Source organism: Barbus barbus (assembly GCF_936440315.1).
Source record: "Barbus barbus genome assembly, chromosome: 46".
NCBI lineage: Eukaryota > Metazoa > Chordata > Actinopteri > Cypriniformes > Cyprinidae > Barbus > Barbus barbus.
In genome coordinates this window covers 24002799-24022793 of record NC_136724.1, presented here as the reverse complement: position 1 = coordinate 24022793, position 19995 = coordinate 24002799, and the positions used below count along the sequence as shown (strand labels likewise).

General features: G+C 32.9%; 1 protein-coding gene across 1 annotated transcript in view; it reads right to left on the bottom strand.

Annotated features, from left to right (window-relative positions):
* The window catches only part of LOC306865053 (sodium channel protein type 2 subunit alpha-like), a 166897-nt gene that overhangs the window by 26874 nt on the left and 120028 nt on the right, over nt 1-19995 (bottom strand). The window contains exons 17-18 of the mRNA XM_079409403.1: nt 16865-17308; nt 4460-4580 (exon numbers count right to left, since the gene is read on the bottom strand). Coding sequence (XP_079265529.1) covers nt 4460-4580; nt 16865-17308 — 565 coding nt within the window. The remainder of the gene's footprint in view (nt 1-4459; nt 4581-16864; nt 17309-19995) is intronic.

The following is a 19995-nucleotide window of genomic DNA, read 5'->3' as shown; positions in this document are numbered from 1 at the left end:
GATGCTCCTGCTCTCCATTGGCAGCATCAGACATTTTAGCACCCGGGCATCACCATTCATCAAGCAATTAACAGCCATCAAAGCAGAATCAAAAGGGCTCAGAGTCTGGAGTTATTGGTGACTTCATTGCTTTATTCGCCTCTTCATAGATTTGATTTGTCAGAGAATATCCCGTGAACACAGACTCCACAGACAGTCGTGTTTCCCACTTACCCATTTAATCCCAATTCTTTCTCAGACATGACAATATCAAAATTATGTGTCATTAGTAACCCCTTGAAATAATCAATTTTTGTATTATCTTATTTTTACGGAAAAGTGTGTGTTTTATGTTTGGTCACAATTGTGTATACTGTGTAATTATTTCTGCAGTCATAAAAATTCTTATATATCTCAGCCCAGTTATTAACACATTTTAAACTGTTTCATAACATTCTATGGTTACTATTATACATTAAAAAAAAATCTTATACAACACTGAATAGGTTTACTAAGATTAAAAAAATAGTTATTATCCCACCGGTCACTATTGTTGCCATCAACACATTTACTCGTTCTATGTCCACACTCAACAAAACTGAATAATTGTGAATTCAGATATTAATACTAGACACCTTAAAAATAATGTGTACCAAAAATCTTTACTAGCCTTTTGTTTTATAGCTTTGATGCAGTCATCATCAGCTCATGGTGCAAACAGAAAGTAAACTGCTCTGGTCATGTGACAATCTGCACTAAACACGTGACACTGCACATATTTAATTGAGACCCTTTACCTTTTCCATATTTACAGAAAATGCACTAAAACACCAGTCAGTAACATTTTTAGAGCTTTATAAATGAAAACCTTCTTTACGGTCTCTATTGTGACCAGTGGGGTTAAATGGGCTCATGCTTTATGTTGATTTAAGATTGCTTTATGAGATTTGAGTATTAAACTCTTCACTTAAAATATGGCGTAGCGAATTGATTAGTAAATTACATTTAGAAAGAATTAGGTTAGAACATTATATGAAAAGTTCTCGTTCCCTTTTTTTTAATTTTCTTCAGAATTGTTATGATTAATTTGTCCTTTATTTCTATACACTCTGCTCTTACCATTGAATAGCACTGTTTGGTTGAGTATTGTTTTTAATTTCCCTGTTTTTAATATTATTATTATTTATTTTTAATTTTCAATTTTATTTTAGTTGAGTATTACTTTAAGGATGTTGTTTCTTTTCAATGTTTATCATTTATGTAAGTTTTGTTTTTACATAAATAATTTTACACGATCGTAATTTCAAAGGATACTATTGAAATTCCAAATAAGAAAATTTAAACAAACTTCACATTCAAATAAGTTACCCAAGAATTTCCCTATTTTCTAGGAAATAAGTTGTTGTGAGAAACAAAAATTTGCATTGTTAAGATTTAAAAAAAAACATAAGTTGCATCGGTGCAAGTCACATTTTATCACATAAAAAAAATGTAAAATACTGGTAAATAAAATAAAATGTTTATACATTTTTATAAACATTTCATTTTTTTTTTATATAGTAATTTTGTTTTCTCTCACTTTATTAAAAATCCTTTAAATTTAATAATACTCAGAACAGAAGAGGAATGAAAAATATAAGTATAAAACGAACATGGAAAATGCATTATGCAAATAAACTTGGGCTCACACACTTCTCTCATTCAGCACAAATCCAAGATGTTTTTTGTGTGCTTGACATTAATTGCATGATATATATCGATGTAAACACACACAACACAACTTATATTATGAAAAATATGATACATTTAATCATTAATACATCATGCATTGATTTCTCATTTAAGTTGTAAGTGCTTAATGCAATGCACTTGTTAATGCAAAGTTTTTAGGCAAAAAAGCATCGGAAAGCCTCTGTCTCCTCAGTGTATTTCCCTTCCGAATGTATGAATCTGCCCTTTTGACTTCTCCAGCAGAGAGCTGTTGACTAATTCAATTCAGTTATGTGAAAGTGTGCTATTATTCGATTTATAGGTGAGAAACCCGATCTCGTCTCGCTGAAATGTGCGAGCGAGAATTATCAGAGGAAATACATGGCAGCTCATTTGCCATAAATCATTCACTCCTTCAAACAGACGGCTGTTTACGGGCCTCCCAGCGCAGAGATCTGATTGTTTGCTATTGCATGGCAATGAAGTCGACAGCTTATAAAGTGCAGATCTGAGGCACACAGAGACGGTTGTGTAATGTTTTCATCACACACACACACACACACACACACATACGCTCACACACTGTATGACAGATGTTGAGCATTTCTCAGAACAAATTCTTACTTAACAGTGCAATTATACAGAACATAAAGACATCCTTGTGAAAATGAAGCACACTTTAGCATATTTTTTGAAAAGAGTACCAATAATTAATATGGAAATAAGAATATATTTAAATTTGAACTGAATGTCTACTGTAATTGCACGTTATTTTCAGTTTCCATGAAAATGTATTATAGTTTAAATTTATATTAAATACAACTTCAGATTTTTTTTGGCCAACTTAAGTACATATGTATATTCATTATTCATAATTTTGTCTATGAAATACGGTTAGAGTTTAATAGTTACAGTATACTTTAAATCATGCTAGCAGAATGCTAAATCTTTCTAACAGCACGCTAAAAGATGCAAGCAACATGCTTAATGATACTAATCAATTATGCTTAAAATATGCATGCAATGTGCTAACAACATGCTAAAAACTTGCTAAAACATGCAGGATGCTAGCAATTAATTAAATAAAGTTAGATACAGCTTAATGTTTTTGACCCACTTAAGTGCATTTTATATGTATTTCATTACATTTGATCTAGATTAAATGTAATATTAAATACAACTTAATGTCTTTGACCCACTTAAGTACATTTTATATGTATTTTCATCATTCATAATTTTGTCTATATAATATGGTTAAAGTATAAATAGTTAAAATGTACTACAAAACATGTTTACAATGTTAAATTCTAATAGAATGCTAAAAAGGCTAACAATGTGCTAAATCCTGTTGGCAACATGCTAAATTCTAACAGCATGCTAAAACATGCTAGCAACATGCTAACAACGTGTTAAATCATGCTAGCAGAGGAAATACATGGCATGTTAAAACATGCTAGTAACATGCTAAAATATGCTAACAATTGGCAAAATCATGCTAGAAACGTGCTAACAACGTCTTTTATCATGCTAGCAACATGCTAAATTTTAGCAGCATGCTAAAACATGCTAGTGACATGCTAAAATATGCTAACAAAATGAAAATCATGTTAGAAACATGGTAACAACGTGTTAAATCATGCTACCAACTTGTTAAAGTTTAGCAGCATGCTAAAACATGCTAGTAACATGCTGAAATATGCTAGCAATGTGCAAAATCATGCTAAAACATGCTAATTCTAGCTATAAACATGTTAGCAATGCGCTAAAGGATGCTAGCAATGTGCAAAATCATGCTTAAAACATGCTAATTCAAGCTACAAACATGTTAGCAATGTGTTAATTCATGCTAAAAACATGTTAGCAACATAATATCTTAAAAATGTGCTAAAACATTTTAGCAAGGTGCAAAAGCATAAAATAGTAGTAATATTAAATGGACTTTTCCTGACTTCTCTCAGTAAAACCAAACTTTAAACTTAAGCCCAACGTAAAGCTTTCCTCATTTAGTGTAAATTTATATTAAATACTCTTCCCATCGACATCCAAACGCAACAGACGTCTCACAGGTTCAGGGTTTTTAGCTTGTTGGGATGCATCTGATTAGTCGATGCATTGAATATGGAGAGTCAGTCATCATCTAATTAACACAGGACCATTTCCGCTCTGACAGGCCTTTTCAAATTTTTGCTGACACAAGACATTCAATTTAATGCCCCATTTCCCTTTTAAATGTCAGTTCACTGGTTAATGTTTTATATCAAATCACCTCCACTTCAAAACGATAGTAAACAGGAGGATCGTGACCGTCACACGTGACTCTGACGTCTGCGACCATCCTCAGAAAACACCAGACTGCAAACGCCTTACTTGTATTTTCTCCATAAGGATTTTTTAAAAATCCATTAACCAACCAAATCTACCAGAGCTGAAATTAATTATTACATTACAACTTTTCAAAGCAAAAACAAATCTGGAAGAAGACATAGGTGCGAGAAAAGTTCTACATTCAGCATTAATTAAAATTTGTAAAGTACTTATCCTAATGAAGAAACATTTACATTTTTAATAAACATGCAAAATATATACAACCATAATGTTGAGAAAAATTAAAAGTTTGTGGCAGCCAGCTTCGGCAGATTTTTGAGTTTTCTCAACTTTTTGTTGTATAAACTGAAAAGTTGAGAAAACTCAAAAATCTTTTTTACAGTGTATATTATATTATATATTTGCATTAATGTAGCTGTAAGTTAAATCTGTTGTGATTACGCACAGTCAGGAAGGCAGTTTTCCGGATCCATGGCCTCTTCGGCCGTCTCTGAGTATTCATCCTCCTCCTCGCCGGGTTTCCTGAGGTCGATCGTGCTGCCCTCTGATAGGCTGGTGTCGTCTCTCTGAAAACCAAGAGAACCAATCAGATCTCCTGACCAATCAAATGACATATTTCACCTTTCCAATCACTTATGACTCCTGGAGATTAAAATAATAATAATAATAAAAAAACACATTGTGATTCAGTTTATTAATAAAATAAAAGAATAAATAAATATTAGTATATATATAATTAATTTTTACACACACACGCACACACACACACACACACATATATATGTATGTATGTATGTATGCATGATGTTTGTATATGTATATATGTATGTGTGTGTGTGTGTGTGTGTAAAAATAAATGTTATGTCTACCAGTAAATATGAATTAGTATTAGCATAACTTTTTATTAATAAGTAAGAGTTATAAAAATTATAAAATATAAATATTATTAAAATATTCAAAATTATACTAAATAAATAATAAACAATTGTATTAGTATATCTATAAACTAAATACATAAACAAATCAATAAATGTATGCACATATGTACATAAATGAACAAATACTGTATATTAGTATGCCTATAATAATAATAATAATAAAATAAATAAAACAAAATAAATTACAAACAAATAAATTAATAATTGTTCATAATGTAAATGAGGAAACCCGTTGCCTTAAAATTATTAAGTAAATAATAATTAAAAAAAATAAATTAAGTGAATTGTCAAGTTCACTTAACTTATATATTTTTTTATTATTATTTACTTAATAATTTTAAGGCAACGGGTTTCCTAATTTTTTTTTAAGTTAAGTCAACTTATCACTTTTTACAGTGTAGTATTTATATTAGTAAATGTATATTAGCATTAGAATATCTATATTTAAATAATATAAAATAATTATAAATTATAAAAATATTAAAAGAATGAGATATTATACAAACAATAAACAAAGGTTAGTATATCTATAATATATACTATATATAATATAATAAAATAAATGCATAAACAAACAAATGAATACATGTATAGCCAATAAATACATTATGTAAATTAGTATTAGTATCTATATGAAATAAACAAACAAACGAAATCTAATTCTTCAAAATGACGGTGTTCAAAGTAATGAGTGTTGAAAGCATGTGTGTGTGTGTGTGTCTGTGTGTGTGTGTGTGTGTAATTCCAGTCGGTTCAGCGCGGCAGTGATTTATTCTGGTATTCAGAGGTTAGCGTGTCTCCAGGTGCGACTTTCGTTTCCTTGTCAAACTGTGACACACTCAGTCCATCATCACGTCTCTTCAAATGAGAGGAAGCTCATGCTAAGTGGAGCGCTGAGTGTGTGTGTGTGTGTGTGTGTGTGTGTGTGTGTGATGTGGGTGGCTAATGAAATTTAACACCAGACCGGCCCACGGCTTCCACAGGACGATAAAAAGACCACACAATGATCGCATGCTTCACTGCTGCTCTATTGTTCCACACAAGAGAAACAACTGAGAGAATATGAGACGCAGGAACAAACATTACTGACCTGTGAAAGTAAAACAGGCCTTTTGTGGCTTGTAGTTCATGTCTATTAGACTGCAAGGTTTACATGCTAGTTACTTCTAAACACTCACAAAGAATATGCATTAAAATGTCTTTCCCTTTCAAGGAAAATGAAACAAAAATATTGATTGAGCACGTCCAGGAAATTAAAATAAAATAAATATTAGTATAACATAAAAATAGCAAATAAATAGATAAATATTTGTGTGTATAAAATAAATAAATGTATATTGCATGTTCAAATTATTTTCATGATAATTCAGCACATTTTCCTGTCAAATTCATACTTCTTTATTTACTTTATTTGCTTTGATACTTAGAATACTAGGGCTGTCAAATGTTTAATGTTTAAAAAAATCAAAATTTTTGTTGTTAATTTGTTAACTTTTTTAGGGAAGAAAAAAAAAAACGTGAAAAAACACTAATTTAGATTTTATTTTTGGTTGTAAAATGTGTCATAAAAAATTAATTGCCATAAAAACAGGCTTCATATTCTTTGTGCAAAATAAAATGCAACGTTATATTTTTAAATAATTTACACATTTTAATTTCTGCTGAATTAATAGTTTTTTTTTTTTAATATTTAACTACAGTTTTAATACAGTGTTAATTGTGAAAAGTGTGCTAGTTATCATGAAAATAATTTTACAATGCAACAAAAAAAATGAATGGTCATTAAAAAGGCTTATTTTCCCTCGTGCCAAATAAAATATTAATGCAATGTTTTTATCTCGATTTTAAGGTGGAACACGACCTGCTTTTTCTCTGCAATCTATTTAGGCATTCAATCTTCTGGGAATTGCAGCTCTGGGCATTTCCAGGCTTTTTTTTTTCAAAAAAAAAGGTGAAGAACAGAAGAAGACCAAAGCAGATATGTGATATTGTCCTGACCGTATCAGTTTAACCTAATTTAGCTTCCATTCTCTCTTAACATCAGATTTTAACATCCAACCAGCAATCCATAAACACACAGACTTATCAGTGTTTCCTAAATCACACAACCTTTACTCCAATTACTGACGCTTCAGGGCTGTTATTTCACTGCTATTGTATGATCTGATGAGATTGAAGTGAAATATGATCCGTTTTTTCTGAGCGCTCAGTAAACAGGTAATGAGCTCAGCATTACATCATCAATACCTCTGTGTTTTGTCTGTGTCAGAAAGCGTGGCGGCCCATTAGCATGCAGCTTTGTTTGTCTTGCATGGAAACTCAAGTTTGCATGTGGTTCTCGCTGGCGTGTGAGGAATCCCAGCACTGCAAACCGGTCACAAAAGCCCTATAAATAACCTCCCGCAGGGCTACGAGAGCCTGGATGTGGCATTCGGCGCTGGAATCTAATGAAATCAGAGCCGTTTGAGTGCCATCAGCAGAGCGGCCGTCTATTCACGCTGATTCAACAGAGACTGAGGAGAACGAGTGCCAATAAAAAACGAATCCCAACACTTCACTTCCACCTGCCGAGAGCCGATGTCTGTCAGTCACACAGAAACACATCAATAACACAATCGAATCACATGATGCCATTAGAGCCAGGATGTAGGACACATCCATACCGCGTTATTACCGGACAAACCTGAAATTCGATCCGTCTGACTGACTGTCGTCTGTCTGTCTGAGCAGTACTGATGAACACAAGATGAAAACATTGTCATGCGGTTTAAAAAAATCTAATTGTACTTTTTTTATATATATAAGCTGCGAATGTGACTTAAAATGAAAAAAAAATGTTGTTTGTAGGGTTGGCAAAACGGTTGTTTGTTATTATACTGTATATCAATATGGCTATAAAATACTAATACTACTACTTTTTTGATTAATCGTGCAGCCCTAATTTCTTTGATGCAATATGCACGTGATGTAATCGCATAAATGTCTAAATCATCACAAAGTCCAAAGAGAATCACTCCTGGCACAAAAAAAGTAGAGCAATGTGCAAGCGAGCAAAAGAACAAACACATCTAATTCTGGCAAATTATGGGTCATCAGAGTCTGAACTATTAGGGTTTCTCAGAATGAGCTCGGATCTTCTCTGAAGGATCACCAGATACAAAGAGATGCACTGAGACACAGAGACAAACAAGAGACACTCAGAGACACACACAAACACAGAGATACTTGGAGACACACTGAGATGTACAGAGATGCACAGAGACATGCAGAGACAGACAGACACACCGAGATGTACAGAGACAAACAAGAGACACTTAGAAACATACAGAGACACTCACAGACACACTGAGACATGCAGAAACATGCAGAGACACACTGAGACACATAGAGACAGATAAAGACACACTGAGACACATAGAGACAGATAGAGACACACTGAGATGTACAGAGATGCACAGAGACATGCAGAGACAGACAGACACACTGAGATGTACAGAGACAAACAAGAGACACTTAGAAACATACAGAGACACTCACAGACACACTGAGACATGCAGAAACATGCAGAGACACACTGAGACACATAGAGACAGATAAAGACACACTGAGACACATAGAGACAGATAGAGACACACTGAGACACATAGAGACAGATAGAGACACACTGAGATGTACAGAGATGCACAGAGACATGCAGAGACAGACAGACACACTGAGATGTACAGAGACAAACAAGAGACACTTAGAAACATACAGAGAAACTCACAGACACACTGAGACATGCAGAAACATGCAGAGACACCCTGAGACACATAGAGACAGATAGAGACATGCAGAGACATGCAGAGACACACTGAGACAGACCGAGACATGCAGAGACACACTGAGACACATAGAGACAGATAGAGACATGCAGAGACATGCAGAGACACACTGAGACAGACCGAGACATGCAGAGACACACTGAGACACATAGAGACAGATAGAGACATGCAGAGACACACTGAGACAGACCGAGACATGCAGAGACATGCAGAGACACATTGAGATAGAGACACTCAGACACAAAGAGACACGCAGAGAATAACAGAGACACACAGAAACGCACAGAGAGAAGACATGGCGATAGATGGATGGACGGCGGCACAAACAGAAACCTGAGGTCAAACTCCTACACGTTGCCATATGGTTTCCAGTTTCAGCCTGAGCTTTTGATGAGCATGAGCTCTAATTAGGCTTATTTGACCTCTTTTTGAGGTGAAACTATGAAATGTGTCATACTAAATCACGTTGTTCAGGATGTGTTAAAGAACAAACCTGGACAACAAGAGAATGTCAAAATATGCATAAATATTATATTCTAAAAATAAATTTCAAATAATGACTCAATTATATAAATGAATGAACAAATACATTTATATTACTATTATATCTATCTATCTATCTATCTATCTATCTATCTATCTATCTATCTATCTATCTATCTATCTATCTATCTAATCAATCCATCAATAATTATTAATTTTTAAAAGTTTTTTTAATACAATAAATAAACAACTAAATAATTAAATATTAGTATAACAACAGTAAATATATTAATATACAACTAACTACATAAATATTAGTAAATCTATAAATAAACAAATAAATAATCAAATATTAGTATTATTATGTCTTCAAGGAAACAAACAAGCAAATAAAAATATACAAATAATTGTCAAAGGTAGGGTAGCTGATTTCAGAAAGGCTAGCGATAACAAGCTAGCTTTGAAAGCAAGATCCCCACCCTCCCTACATAATCACTGTGCAAAGCCATGCCTCCTCCAAACACATGAACGCGCTCCGTCAGAGCAGAGACTAACCTGTGACACGACGAGACCGCTTTGGTGCAGGACTGAATGCCGTGCTGTCAGATTACCTCATGTCTCATTCACCGCTGAGAAAACATTACAGTACAAAGGATATAATATTATAATAATAGCGCCGTTCTCGCTGGTATGCATATCATGTCTGCGTAGAGGTATGCAAATACATATTTGACAGGCAGGCAGGACAGCCTATCGTATTTTGATTGGACAAAGTTTTTTGGGTTCTATGCCTTCCATATAAATTAGGGCTGTCAGCAGATTATAATTTTTAATCGAATTAATTACATGATGTTTCGCATAATCATTTAATTAATCGCAAAATAAATTTTACTGTGAAAATACCCACAGAAGATTATTTAAATCTATTTTTGTGTTAAATGAGAAAGTATCAAGTAGACATAAAAAATGTTAGCTTTAGAATGGAATATTTTTTCTTTTTGATTCAACATTTAATTGATTACACATAAATATTTAGGCTACAACGGCCTAACATAAACTATGGAACATAAAAGAAGATAATTTGAGTAACATCTCAGTATTGTTTGTTCATAGAATGAAAGTCATTGGTAACCAAAGCAGCTTTGTTACTAACAGTCGTCAAAATACCTTCGTTTATGTGCCGCAGAAGAAAGGTTTGAAACGACATGAGGGTGAGTAAATGATGACAGAAGTTACTTTTTGGGGGGTGAACTATCCCTTTAATGTTTATTATTTATTAAATGATACTATATGAAAGAAACGAATCTGCCAGCAGGTGGCGATAAATGCCTTTATGGTTCATTCTAACAGCTGATTCATTCAGGAAACAAGTAAACAGTTCACTTATGAATGGGCTTTGAATCATTGATTCATTCAGGAAACAAGTAAACAGTTCACTTATGAATGGGCTTTGAATCATTGATTCATTCAGGAAACAAGTAAACAGTTCACTTATGAATGGGCTTTGAATCATTGATTCATTCAGGAAACAAGTAAACAGTTCACTTATGAATGGGCTTTGAATCATTGATTCATTCAGGAAACAAGTAAACAGTTCACTTATGAATGGGCTTTGAATCATTGATTCATTCAGGAAACAAGTAAACAGTTCACTTATGAATGGGCTTTGAATCATTGATTCATTCAGGAAACAAGTAAACAGTTCACTTATGAATGGGCTTTGAATCATTGATTCATTCAGGAAACAAGTAAGCAGTTCACTTATGAATGGGCTTTGAATCATTGATTCACACGATTCATTCAAAATGAAACACACTATTTTGTTTAAAATATAACACAATATCAACTTCGTATTTACTGAATTGTTGTATAAAATCACATTTAAACTCAAAAACAGCACTCGTGTGATATTGCTCTCGCTGCTTGTGTGATATCGCTTATTGTTTGATATAAATATGAGACAAAAACACATACAGGGGCATTTTTGCACCAATATCTTGAATTCTTATGGCATAACGGCACGAGTTGTTGCCCTGCATCATATTTGTCAACAGTTAATTATATGAAATGTAAGATCATGTATAGGTCTGGGGGCGGGGCCAGTGTGTTAACTGCATTAAAATATTTTAATCGCGTTATTTTTTTCATAACTAAGTTAACGCGTTAAACTGACAGCCCTAATATAAATACCTTTAAACCACTTAAAGGGGTCATATGATGCGATTTCATGTTTTCCTTTGTCTTTGGAGTGTTACAAGCTGTTATATAAGATCTGTAAAGTTGCAATTCCAGCTTTGCAAGGACAGTCTGGTGCTTCTGACTCACAGCCTGTAAGTATGTTTTGATATTTAAAGAATTTACTACTGACGATTCAAACGCGAGTTTTGAGCAGTGTGGAGTACTGCTTGTTTGGCGTTTCTACACAAATGCAGACATCGTGTTATGTTTGCGCGGCGCAACGCATAAAAAGACCGTATGAATCATTATAATCAGTAATTATGTCCTCAGTGAATGCAGCAAATGCCTCGTTTATAATGGGTTTTATTGTTTTAGTCTCATCGCGCCGGGACACGGCATCACAATAAAAGGTAAAGGGCCTAACATTTCTGTCTCACGCTTGAGGTATTCGGCCAATCACAACGCACTGGATAGCTGGCCAATCAGAGCACATTCTGAGAACGATGAGCTTTGTAAAGATCTGTGCGTTCCAGAAAGGCATAGAGGAGCAACAATAATGTACAGTATGTGGAAAATAATGTGTTTTTTGAACCTCGCATAAGCACATTGCATTAAACACACAAAATAATGTTCTTTTTAGCAACATCATATGACCCCTTTAACTTAATGAGTGCAATCGAGATGTGAAGAGACTTTCAACCAGTATAACAAAACATGTTTTTGAACCAAATCACCTACCCTGCCTTACTGACAAATGAATAAATATAATTTATAAAATATATAACAACTCAAGCTCCAACAGCAGCATTTGTGTCAGAAATGTATTTTGTACGGTGGTTAAGCTGAAGCCGTGAGGTTTATTGAGGTGAACGCGGAGCGCTCAGGTTTGATGTGATGTGTGTGATGGTGATGTTGGGTCATGTGTGTCTGCTTGTGTTTGTCTGACTGCTGTGTTCAGTGATTCAGGTGTGATCCTGTCGACTCGGAGCCCAGCGGCGACGCTCTGACATTACAGCGCTGAGAACACACAACAAACACAATACCACACTCCTGCAACACATCCATTACAAATCACAACACTCACAGATCAGTCAGTGAGAGGAAACGCAAACATGTAGTTTAAATAATGCCTCCAAAAATAAATAAACAAACAAACAAGCACAAATATTAGTATTACTGGTAGTACTGTATGTCTATATTAATCAATAAATCTATCAATGAATCTATCTATCTATAAATAAATGAATTAATATTAGTATACTTATCAATGTTAAATAAATGTTTATTGTATTTGAATTACGGTAAATTAAATAAATAAATAAATATTAGCATACTTATCAATATTAAATAAATGTTTCTTGTATTTTATTATGATAAATAAATAAATATTACTAGAGCTATAAATAATAAACAAGATGTATACTATTATTTATATAAATAAATAAATAATATAAATAAACAACTATAAATAATTAAATACGTATTTAAAGTATTTAAGTATTATTATATCAATCAGAATAAATAAATAACTACTTGTATTAGTCTGTCTATAAACAAACAAACAAATGTATATTAATATTAGTATATGTATAAATAAACAAATGTATATAAGCATTTTTATACCTATAAATAAATAAATAAAAGTACACATATACATAATAAAAAATCCATATAATTAAAATTCATATAAATATTTGCATAACAATAAAATAAATAAATATTAGTATTAGTATGTCAAAATAAATAAATAAGGTATATTAGTATCAGTCTACAAACTGTAAATTAATATCTATCTGTCTAACTATCTATTTGCAAACAAACATATATTAATATTAGTATATCTATAAATAAACTGTTAAATATCAGTATTATGAAAATAAACTAATACATACATAAATACATAAATAAAAAATTCCTAAAAATAACACCAGGCACTAATGCGCCAGTAGTTGTCATACAGTAAGACACAGAGCTATAAAATGAAAATGCAAACGTACAGAATAATTTAAATCTCCAGGGCGTTTGTGTCACTCTTGCACCCGTATTCATATAGAAAGCAGAACACCTCTTAGTAATGACACCGGAAATAGAAGGAAGCTTCCCACATCCCTGATGAATAAAGACTGAGAAAGTTCTGGAATATTACCAAACTTTACACGGGGAAACCCGGATAATCTGTGCCGGGAGGGAAAACAAGACGAGATACGAGAGAAAGGATAGCGGAAGATCGAGCGAGAGAGGACAGGTGCAGCGCAAGATAAAAGAGCAGCTAAACGAAAAGATAAAAGATGGACAGAATGAGGCAGAACAGGTGTGGTGAAAGATTAAAGAGACGAAAGAGAAACTGCTCCGTCACAGGTGCGCGACTACAAGATAATTTCTAACAGAGAGAGGATCCCAGTCACTTACTGTGAGGACGAGGGAAAAGCACTTAGAGAAGTCAAGCAAATCACACGCACTTTCAGTCAGAATGCCTCTGAGTCTAATTGATCTGGCGATTAATAAATGCCTCGCTGCTGAAGAGTTCGTCATGCTTTCAGTGGTTTGAGACTGACCGCAAACAGGACCGGGTTATTAACTGAACCGGCAACCATTAAAAACGTTTTTTTCTTTTAACTGAAAATGAAATAAATGTTAACTGAAATAAAATTAAATATGAAAAAATTTAACTTATTTTATTCCAGCAATAGCTGCCTAAACAACATTTCTCATTTTCATTTAGGCCTACAGTAGTTGAACAATGCACTAAAATAACTAAAACTGAAATAAAACAGACATTAAAAAAATACATCAACTAGAATTAAAATGAAAAAATAAAAAATAAAAAATAAAAAACGATATTAACTAAAAATTATTTAAATATTTAAAAATAAATAAATAAAGGAAATACAAAAAATAAAAACTATATAAAAAAATATTTATGAAAATATTCACCACCATGGATTTTACTGTTAGTTAAAAATAAACCTAAAAGCATAAAAAAAGTGTTACTTGAAATAAAATAATATTAACTGAAATAAAATTAAATATAAGAAAATGTTAACTTATTTTATTTCAGCTAGCTGCCAAAGCAAAGTCTCATCTTCATTTAGTTTAACTTCATGTACTAAAATCACTAAAAATAAAACTGAAATAACAATAAATAACAAAAAATACAACTAAATGGTTAAAACTGAACTAAAATTAAAATGAAAACAGAAAATACACAAATTAAAAACTATATTAAAATATTAAAAATATTTTAAAAATGATATAAAATATTACAAATAATTTAAAATGGAAATATAAAAATAAAAACTGTATTAAAAATATAAAATGTTAAAAGAAAAATGGAAATATATAAAAAACATTATTATATATCATTACAAATATAATATATATATATATATATATATATATATATATATATAAAAATACAAGCTATATACACACACACGCAAACTCACACACACACACACACACACACACACACACACGCTGAACCGCAGGCTGTGTTTCAGTGGGTTTAACCTCAAGCCTTTTACTCAGTCTGGCCAATATGTTCTCATGTACACATGAAACCCAAATAAATCTGTCCGTGACATGCAACGAGGACACGGCATGCATGAAGGGAAAACATCTCCGGATGAAGACGCAGCAGAAAATAGCAGTTGCGAGTGGGCGTTCATAACTGCGATTCACATTCGTCTGAGAGCTACTTATTAGTCTCTGTATGCTCGACCTCGTCTGACCGAGTGAAGAGCCAGAGCTGTACGGCCCGGAGGATCAGAGCCAGACGAACAGAAGACGCTAACAGGAGAAGACGAGGCTGATCTGAGGCCAGCCGGACACCGTTATCCAAGCACAGCTGTCCTCAGCATTACAAGCTAACACAAGTAACAAGTTACATAATCAGATTACTTTTTAAGTAACTAGTAAAGTAATGCATTACTTTTTAATTTAGAAGGAAATATCTAGATATAGAGTTACGTTTTCAAATATTTCTCATGTATTGACTGACAGCTCTCGTTGACTGACAGCTCTCGTGTTGCCATGTTGAGAGAAATCAGGAGTAAGTGCAAAGACATTACTGTAGTTCTAGACTAAATATGAACATGCACAAAAACACATTCATAATTCCTCAAAATGAATACAAACAGCCAAATGCAAACTCAAAATATTATACAAACCTGCAAAAATTAAATATGTTAAATGAGACAAAATATTACTTATGTTTTTAATCACATTTGTGACCCTGCACCACAAAACCAGTCATAAGGGTATTTTTTTTCAAATTGAGATTTATGCATTTATTTATGCACTAAATATAAAAACAAACACAAATATAATAGAGCAGATTCTTGTCCAGAGATATCTCGCTTCTGATTAAAAGTCTCAAACAAAACAAAACTAATAAACATTTAATAAACATGTATACAAGCCACACGATCAAATAGTATGCAGGAGTAGGATTCCAGTCTCCCAAACAGGGTTATTATTGATAAATACAACTATTATCAACTTTTTTGTTAGTTGAAATAAAGCTGAAATGATAAAAATACAAATATTAGATCAAAATGTTAAACTAAACGAAAATGGGAAATGCTTTCTAGGCAACTGGCTGTAATTAGTTTAGGTCGAAGCGCTAAAAATCCTAGCTAGAAATAATTAAAAACTAAATCTGAACTAAAATAAAAAAAAATTAATGACACATAAATAAATAAATAATTGATTTAAAAACTAACATTAAATTTTAAATATAAAAACTGTTCAGCTTGACAAAATTAAAGTGAACAACTACTAAAAATTACTCAAATTATTACTAAAAATAAAATTGCTACAAAATTAGAATAAAATAAACATGAAAAGGGAAAATATAAAAACTGTTTAGCTTGACAAAAATTAACGTGAAAATTAGCTAAAAATGACTAAAAACAAGAATACTAAAAATTTAAATAAACATGAAAAGTAAAAATATAAAAATTAACTATTTAGCTTGACGAAAGTGACAAAAGCACAAAAAAATTACTAAAAATAAAATAAAATCAATGTAACATTAAAATAAAGTTATGAAAATAATAACTGTTTCGCTGTGCATGTAAATAATATTAATATAGCACTGCTCCCAAATCATGCTATATTTCAAAATGTGTTATATTATTATTGATATACTATTATAGTTTCGATCAATACTTTTTATTTTCTGTTTTCATTTTGATTTCAGTAATTCTGTGACATTGTAAACATGTCTATATAATTTTTATATAATTATATATATATTTTTTTATTCCAGTTTAAGTTATTTTAGTACATAAAGTACACCTAAATGAAATGTTTCCTCTGCTATTATCTGAAATAAGTTTGAGTTTTTGAGTATGTTTTCTTGTGGTTTCAGGTTTAGTGAACTATAATAGCCCTGGTTAGTGTGCAGGAGTTTCTTTCACTCACCGGTTTGGTCTCCACTTGCTCCTCCTCCTCCTCCTCTTCGCTCTCGCTGGCCTCATCTTCCTCCTCCTCCTCCTCTTCCTCGGGGAACTCCAGGTCGGACTCTCCAGGTGCGATGGGGACGCTGATGGTGAGGTTGGGGTTGGTCATGTAGCTGTCGTCCTCCGTGGCACGCTCGATGACGGCCGTGCCGTTGCCCTCGGCCCAGTGCGTCTGCTGGCTCAGTCTCTTCAGCTTCAGCATGGCTTTGGCCTCCTTGGCCTTCTGCCGGCGCTGCTTGAAGTTCCCATTGAAGAAGTCGCAGAGCGCCTGCCGCAGCCACAGCATCCCGCGCTGGATGCGAGCGATGGCGATCTGCAGGTTGTTCATTTCGCCGTCCTCGTCCGGAGCCGAGAGGTTGTCTGCGCTGAAGGAGCTCAGGAGCAACGCCAAGAAGAGGTTCAAGACCTGAGGAGAAGAAGCACAGCACTCAGAGAAGAGCTGCTATAAAGAACACACTCAATCTCTGCAAATCCACCTGTAGTTTGACTCAAACCAGCAGCTTTTATAAGCTCCAAACCAGCATTTCTCAAGCTTTTTGAAGATGTTTCTGATTCACGAGAAAGCTTCTGCTATAATGATAAAGCTGCTCATTTTCAAATATTTCAGAAACTAAAAATGTAAATATATTAAAACACTTAAATCCAACAATTATAATTTAATTTGATCATTCCAACGACTGACTGTTCTTCATGATTTAGACTTTTGACTACCAGTGAATTTCCATGACTTTCCTAGTTTATGACAGCAATAGCCATTTCTACTATATAAAACATGAAAAGGTTAAAAAATGTTTTTAAATAAAATAAAACATTTATGACTAATATATATATATATTATATTGTCAGTGGGCAAAATATATATATTTCATTTTTTGTCATTCGTTTTTTTTTTTTACCTCTTTATATATAATATATATATATATTTATATTAGTGCTGTCAAATGATTAATCGCATCCAAAATAAAAGTTTTTGTTTACATAATATATGTGTATACTGTGTATATTTATTATAAATACAAACACATGCATGTATGTAAACAAATTAACATAACTACTATTTTAGCTCACTAAATCTTGATTTTCAACCTTGTTTTGTGTTATTTTTAATTAATGTTAAATTAACTTTTTATTTACTGAAACAAGAACTGGCAATTTATTAAAATAATAAATAAAACAATAATAAAAAACTAATTCTGTAATTCTAATAACTGAATGCTCTACACTTTTCATGACTTTTCCAGGTCCAGAAATGATCTCATTCAGTGGGAACATGGTTCTTAAGTAAAAATGACATCTGTCAAAGAAACAAATTAAATCCATATTTTTAGTTAACAGTGGGGAAAAAATGATTTCATCCCCTGCTGATTTTGTACGTTTGCCCACTGACAAAGAAATGATCTATCTATAATTTTAATGGTAGGTTTATTTGAACAGAGAGAGACAGAATAACAACAACAACAAAAAGTTATAAATTGATTTGCATTTTAATAAGTATTTGACCTCTTACAGTGCAATGAATGTTTACCGTAAGCAGAGGCCGTCATTCTCCACAAAACTCATGCACTAATCTTCTATAAACGATCATCTGTGATGCTTTTGTGCTGCTTTCATGAGTCTGACAGCATCGTGTCAGCGCACACCTTCACGCTATGAAAGTGAAAGGCATCAGATGTTTTGTGCGGCGCAGCAGAAAGAGCCACATACAGGTGTGGACGATGACAGTCACCTAACTAGTCCTCAAGGCGCCGCAGCATGATTTGATTCTGCGTGTAGGCAGTCGAGCTCTATAGCTGCTCAGAATAAGCGTCGTATTGCAGATCCGTCTGAGTCAGGCTGCGGTTCTTGTGTAAAGGTCTCATGTTCTGTAACACGGGGCGGTTTTGTCACTGTGGGGCCTGTGAACAGCAGGTGAGATGTGGAACTGGTTTTAAATGTCACATCTACCACCTACACACTCCGAGGGGGTCGGCAGGCCTCGCTCAATGGACTGTGTGTGTGTGTGTGTGTGTTTGATTAGATGTGCGCCGCCAGCACACACTCTGATAATCAACTCTAGCGTCGTGAGCAGCTGCAATTTCCTGCCAATAATTGTTCGGCTGCAGTTCATGAATGAAAGAAGCCAATCAAAATTATTAAAATTCTGACGCTCGGAATCCCCTTCCCTGAGGACAGTCCAATTACACGTGCGAGACGCCTCACAAAACAGCGCTTACAAAACACAGATTTCACAGAAATGTCAAGCTAATAACATTAACACTCTGTGCCATTTTGAAGCAAAACACAAGCACACACACACACACACACACACACACAGAGAGAGCTCAAACACACACACACACACACACTCATACACACTCGCGCACACACATACACACACACATATTTTACAGTATATGCAGGTTATGCAACATCATGAGGACCCTGGTTTGTTCATAAATAGAAATGGCAAAGAAATATGATTTTAGCAAAAAAAAAATTTTTTTTTACTAAATCTTAATTTTTACCTTTTTTTATCTTATTTCCAACTTTGTTGTGTCTTATTTAAGCAAATAAGGACAAATAATGACATATCTGCTAACTTTCAATGTATTCATGTAATTAAATAAAATCTTATAATATAAAATAATAAAAAAATTAATTCCATAATTCCAATAGCAGAACATTCCTCTTGGTTTATATTTTTATTACCAATCACCAATCTGTGATTTAAAAAATATTTTGTTTTCATAAAAAGCAATTTCTACCAAATAAAATATTTTAGAGCTTAAAGTATATCTTCAATGAATTATAAGAAATAATACAAACAAATCAAAAAAGTATTTGAATGCATTAATAAAAATTATATATTTAATGCAATATAAGAAACATAGATCTTTTTTAAAGCAAAGCAAAAAATAATATAAAAGTCGAATATTTAAATGCATTAAACACAATCAAAGAATTATATCTCCAATGCAATGTAAGAAATAATATAAAAGTCTAGCATTTAAATGCATTAAATAAAAATGATAAATCTATCTTCAGTAAGAAATACTGTAAATCTGAATGTATAAAATAAAATAAAAATGTTATCAAAGAAGTCATACACTGCAG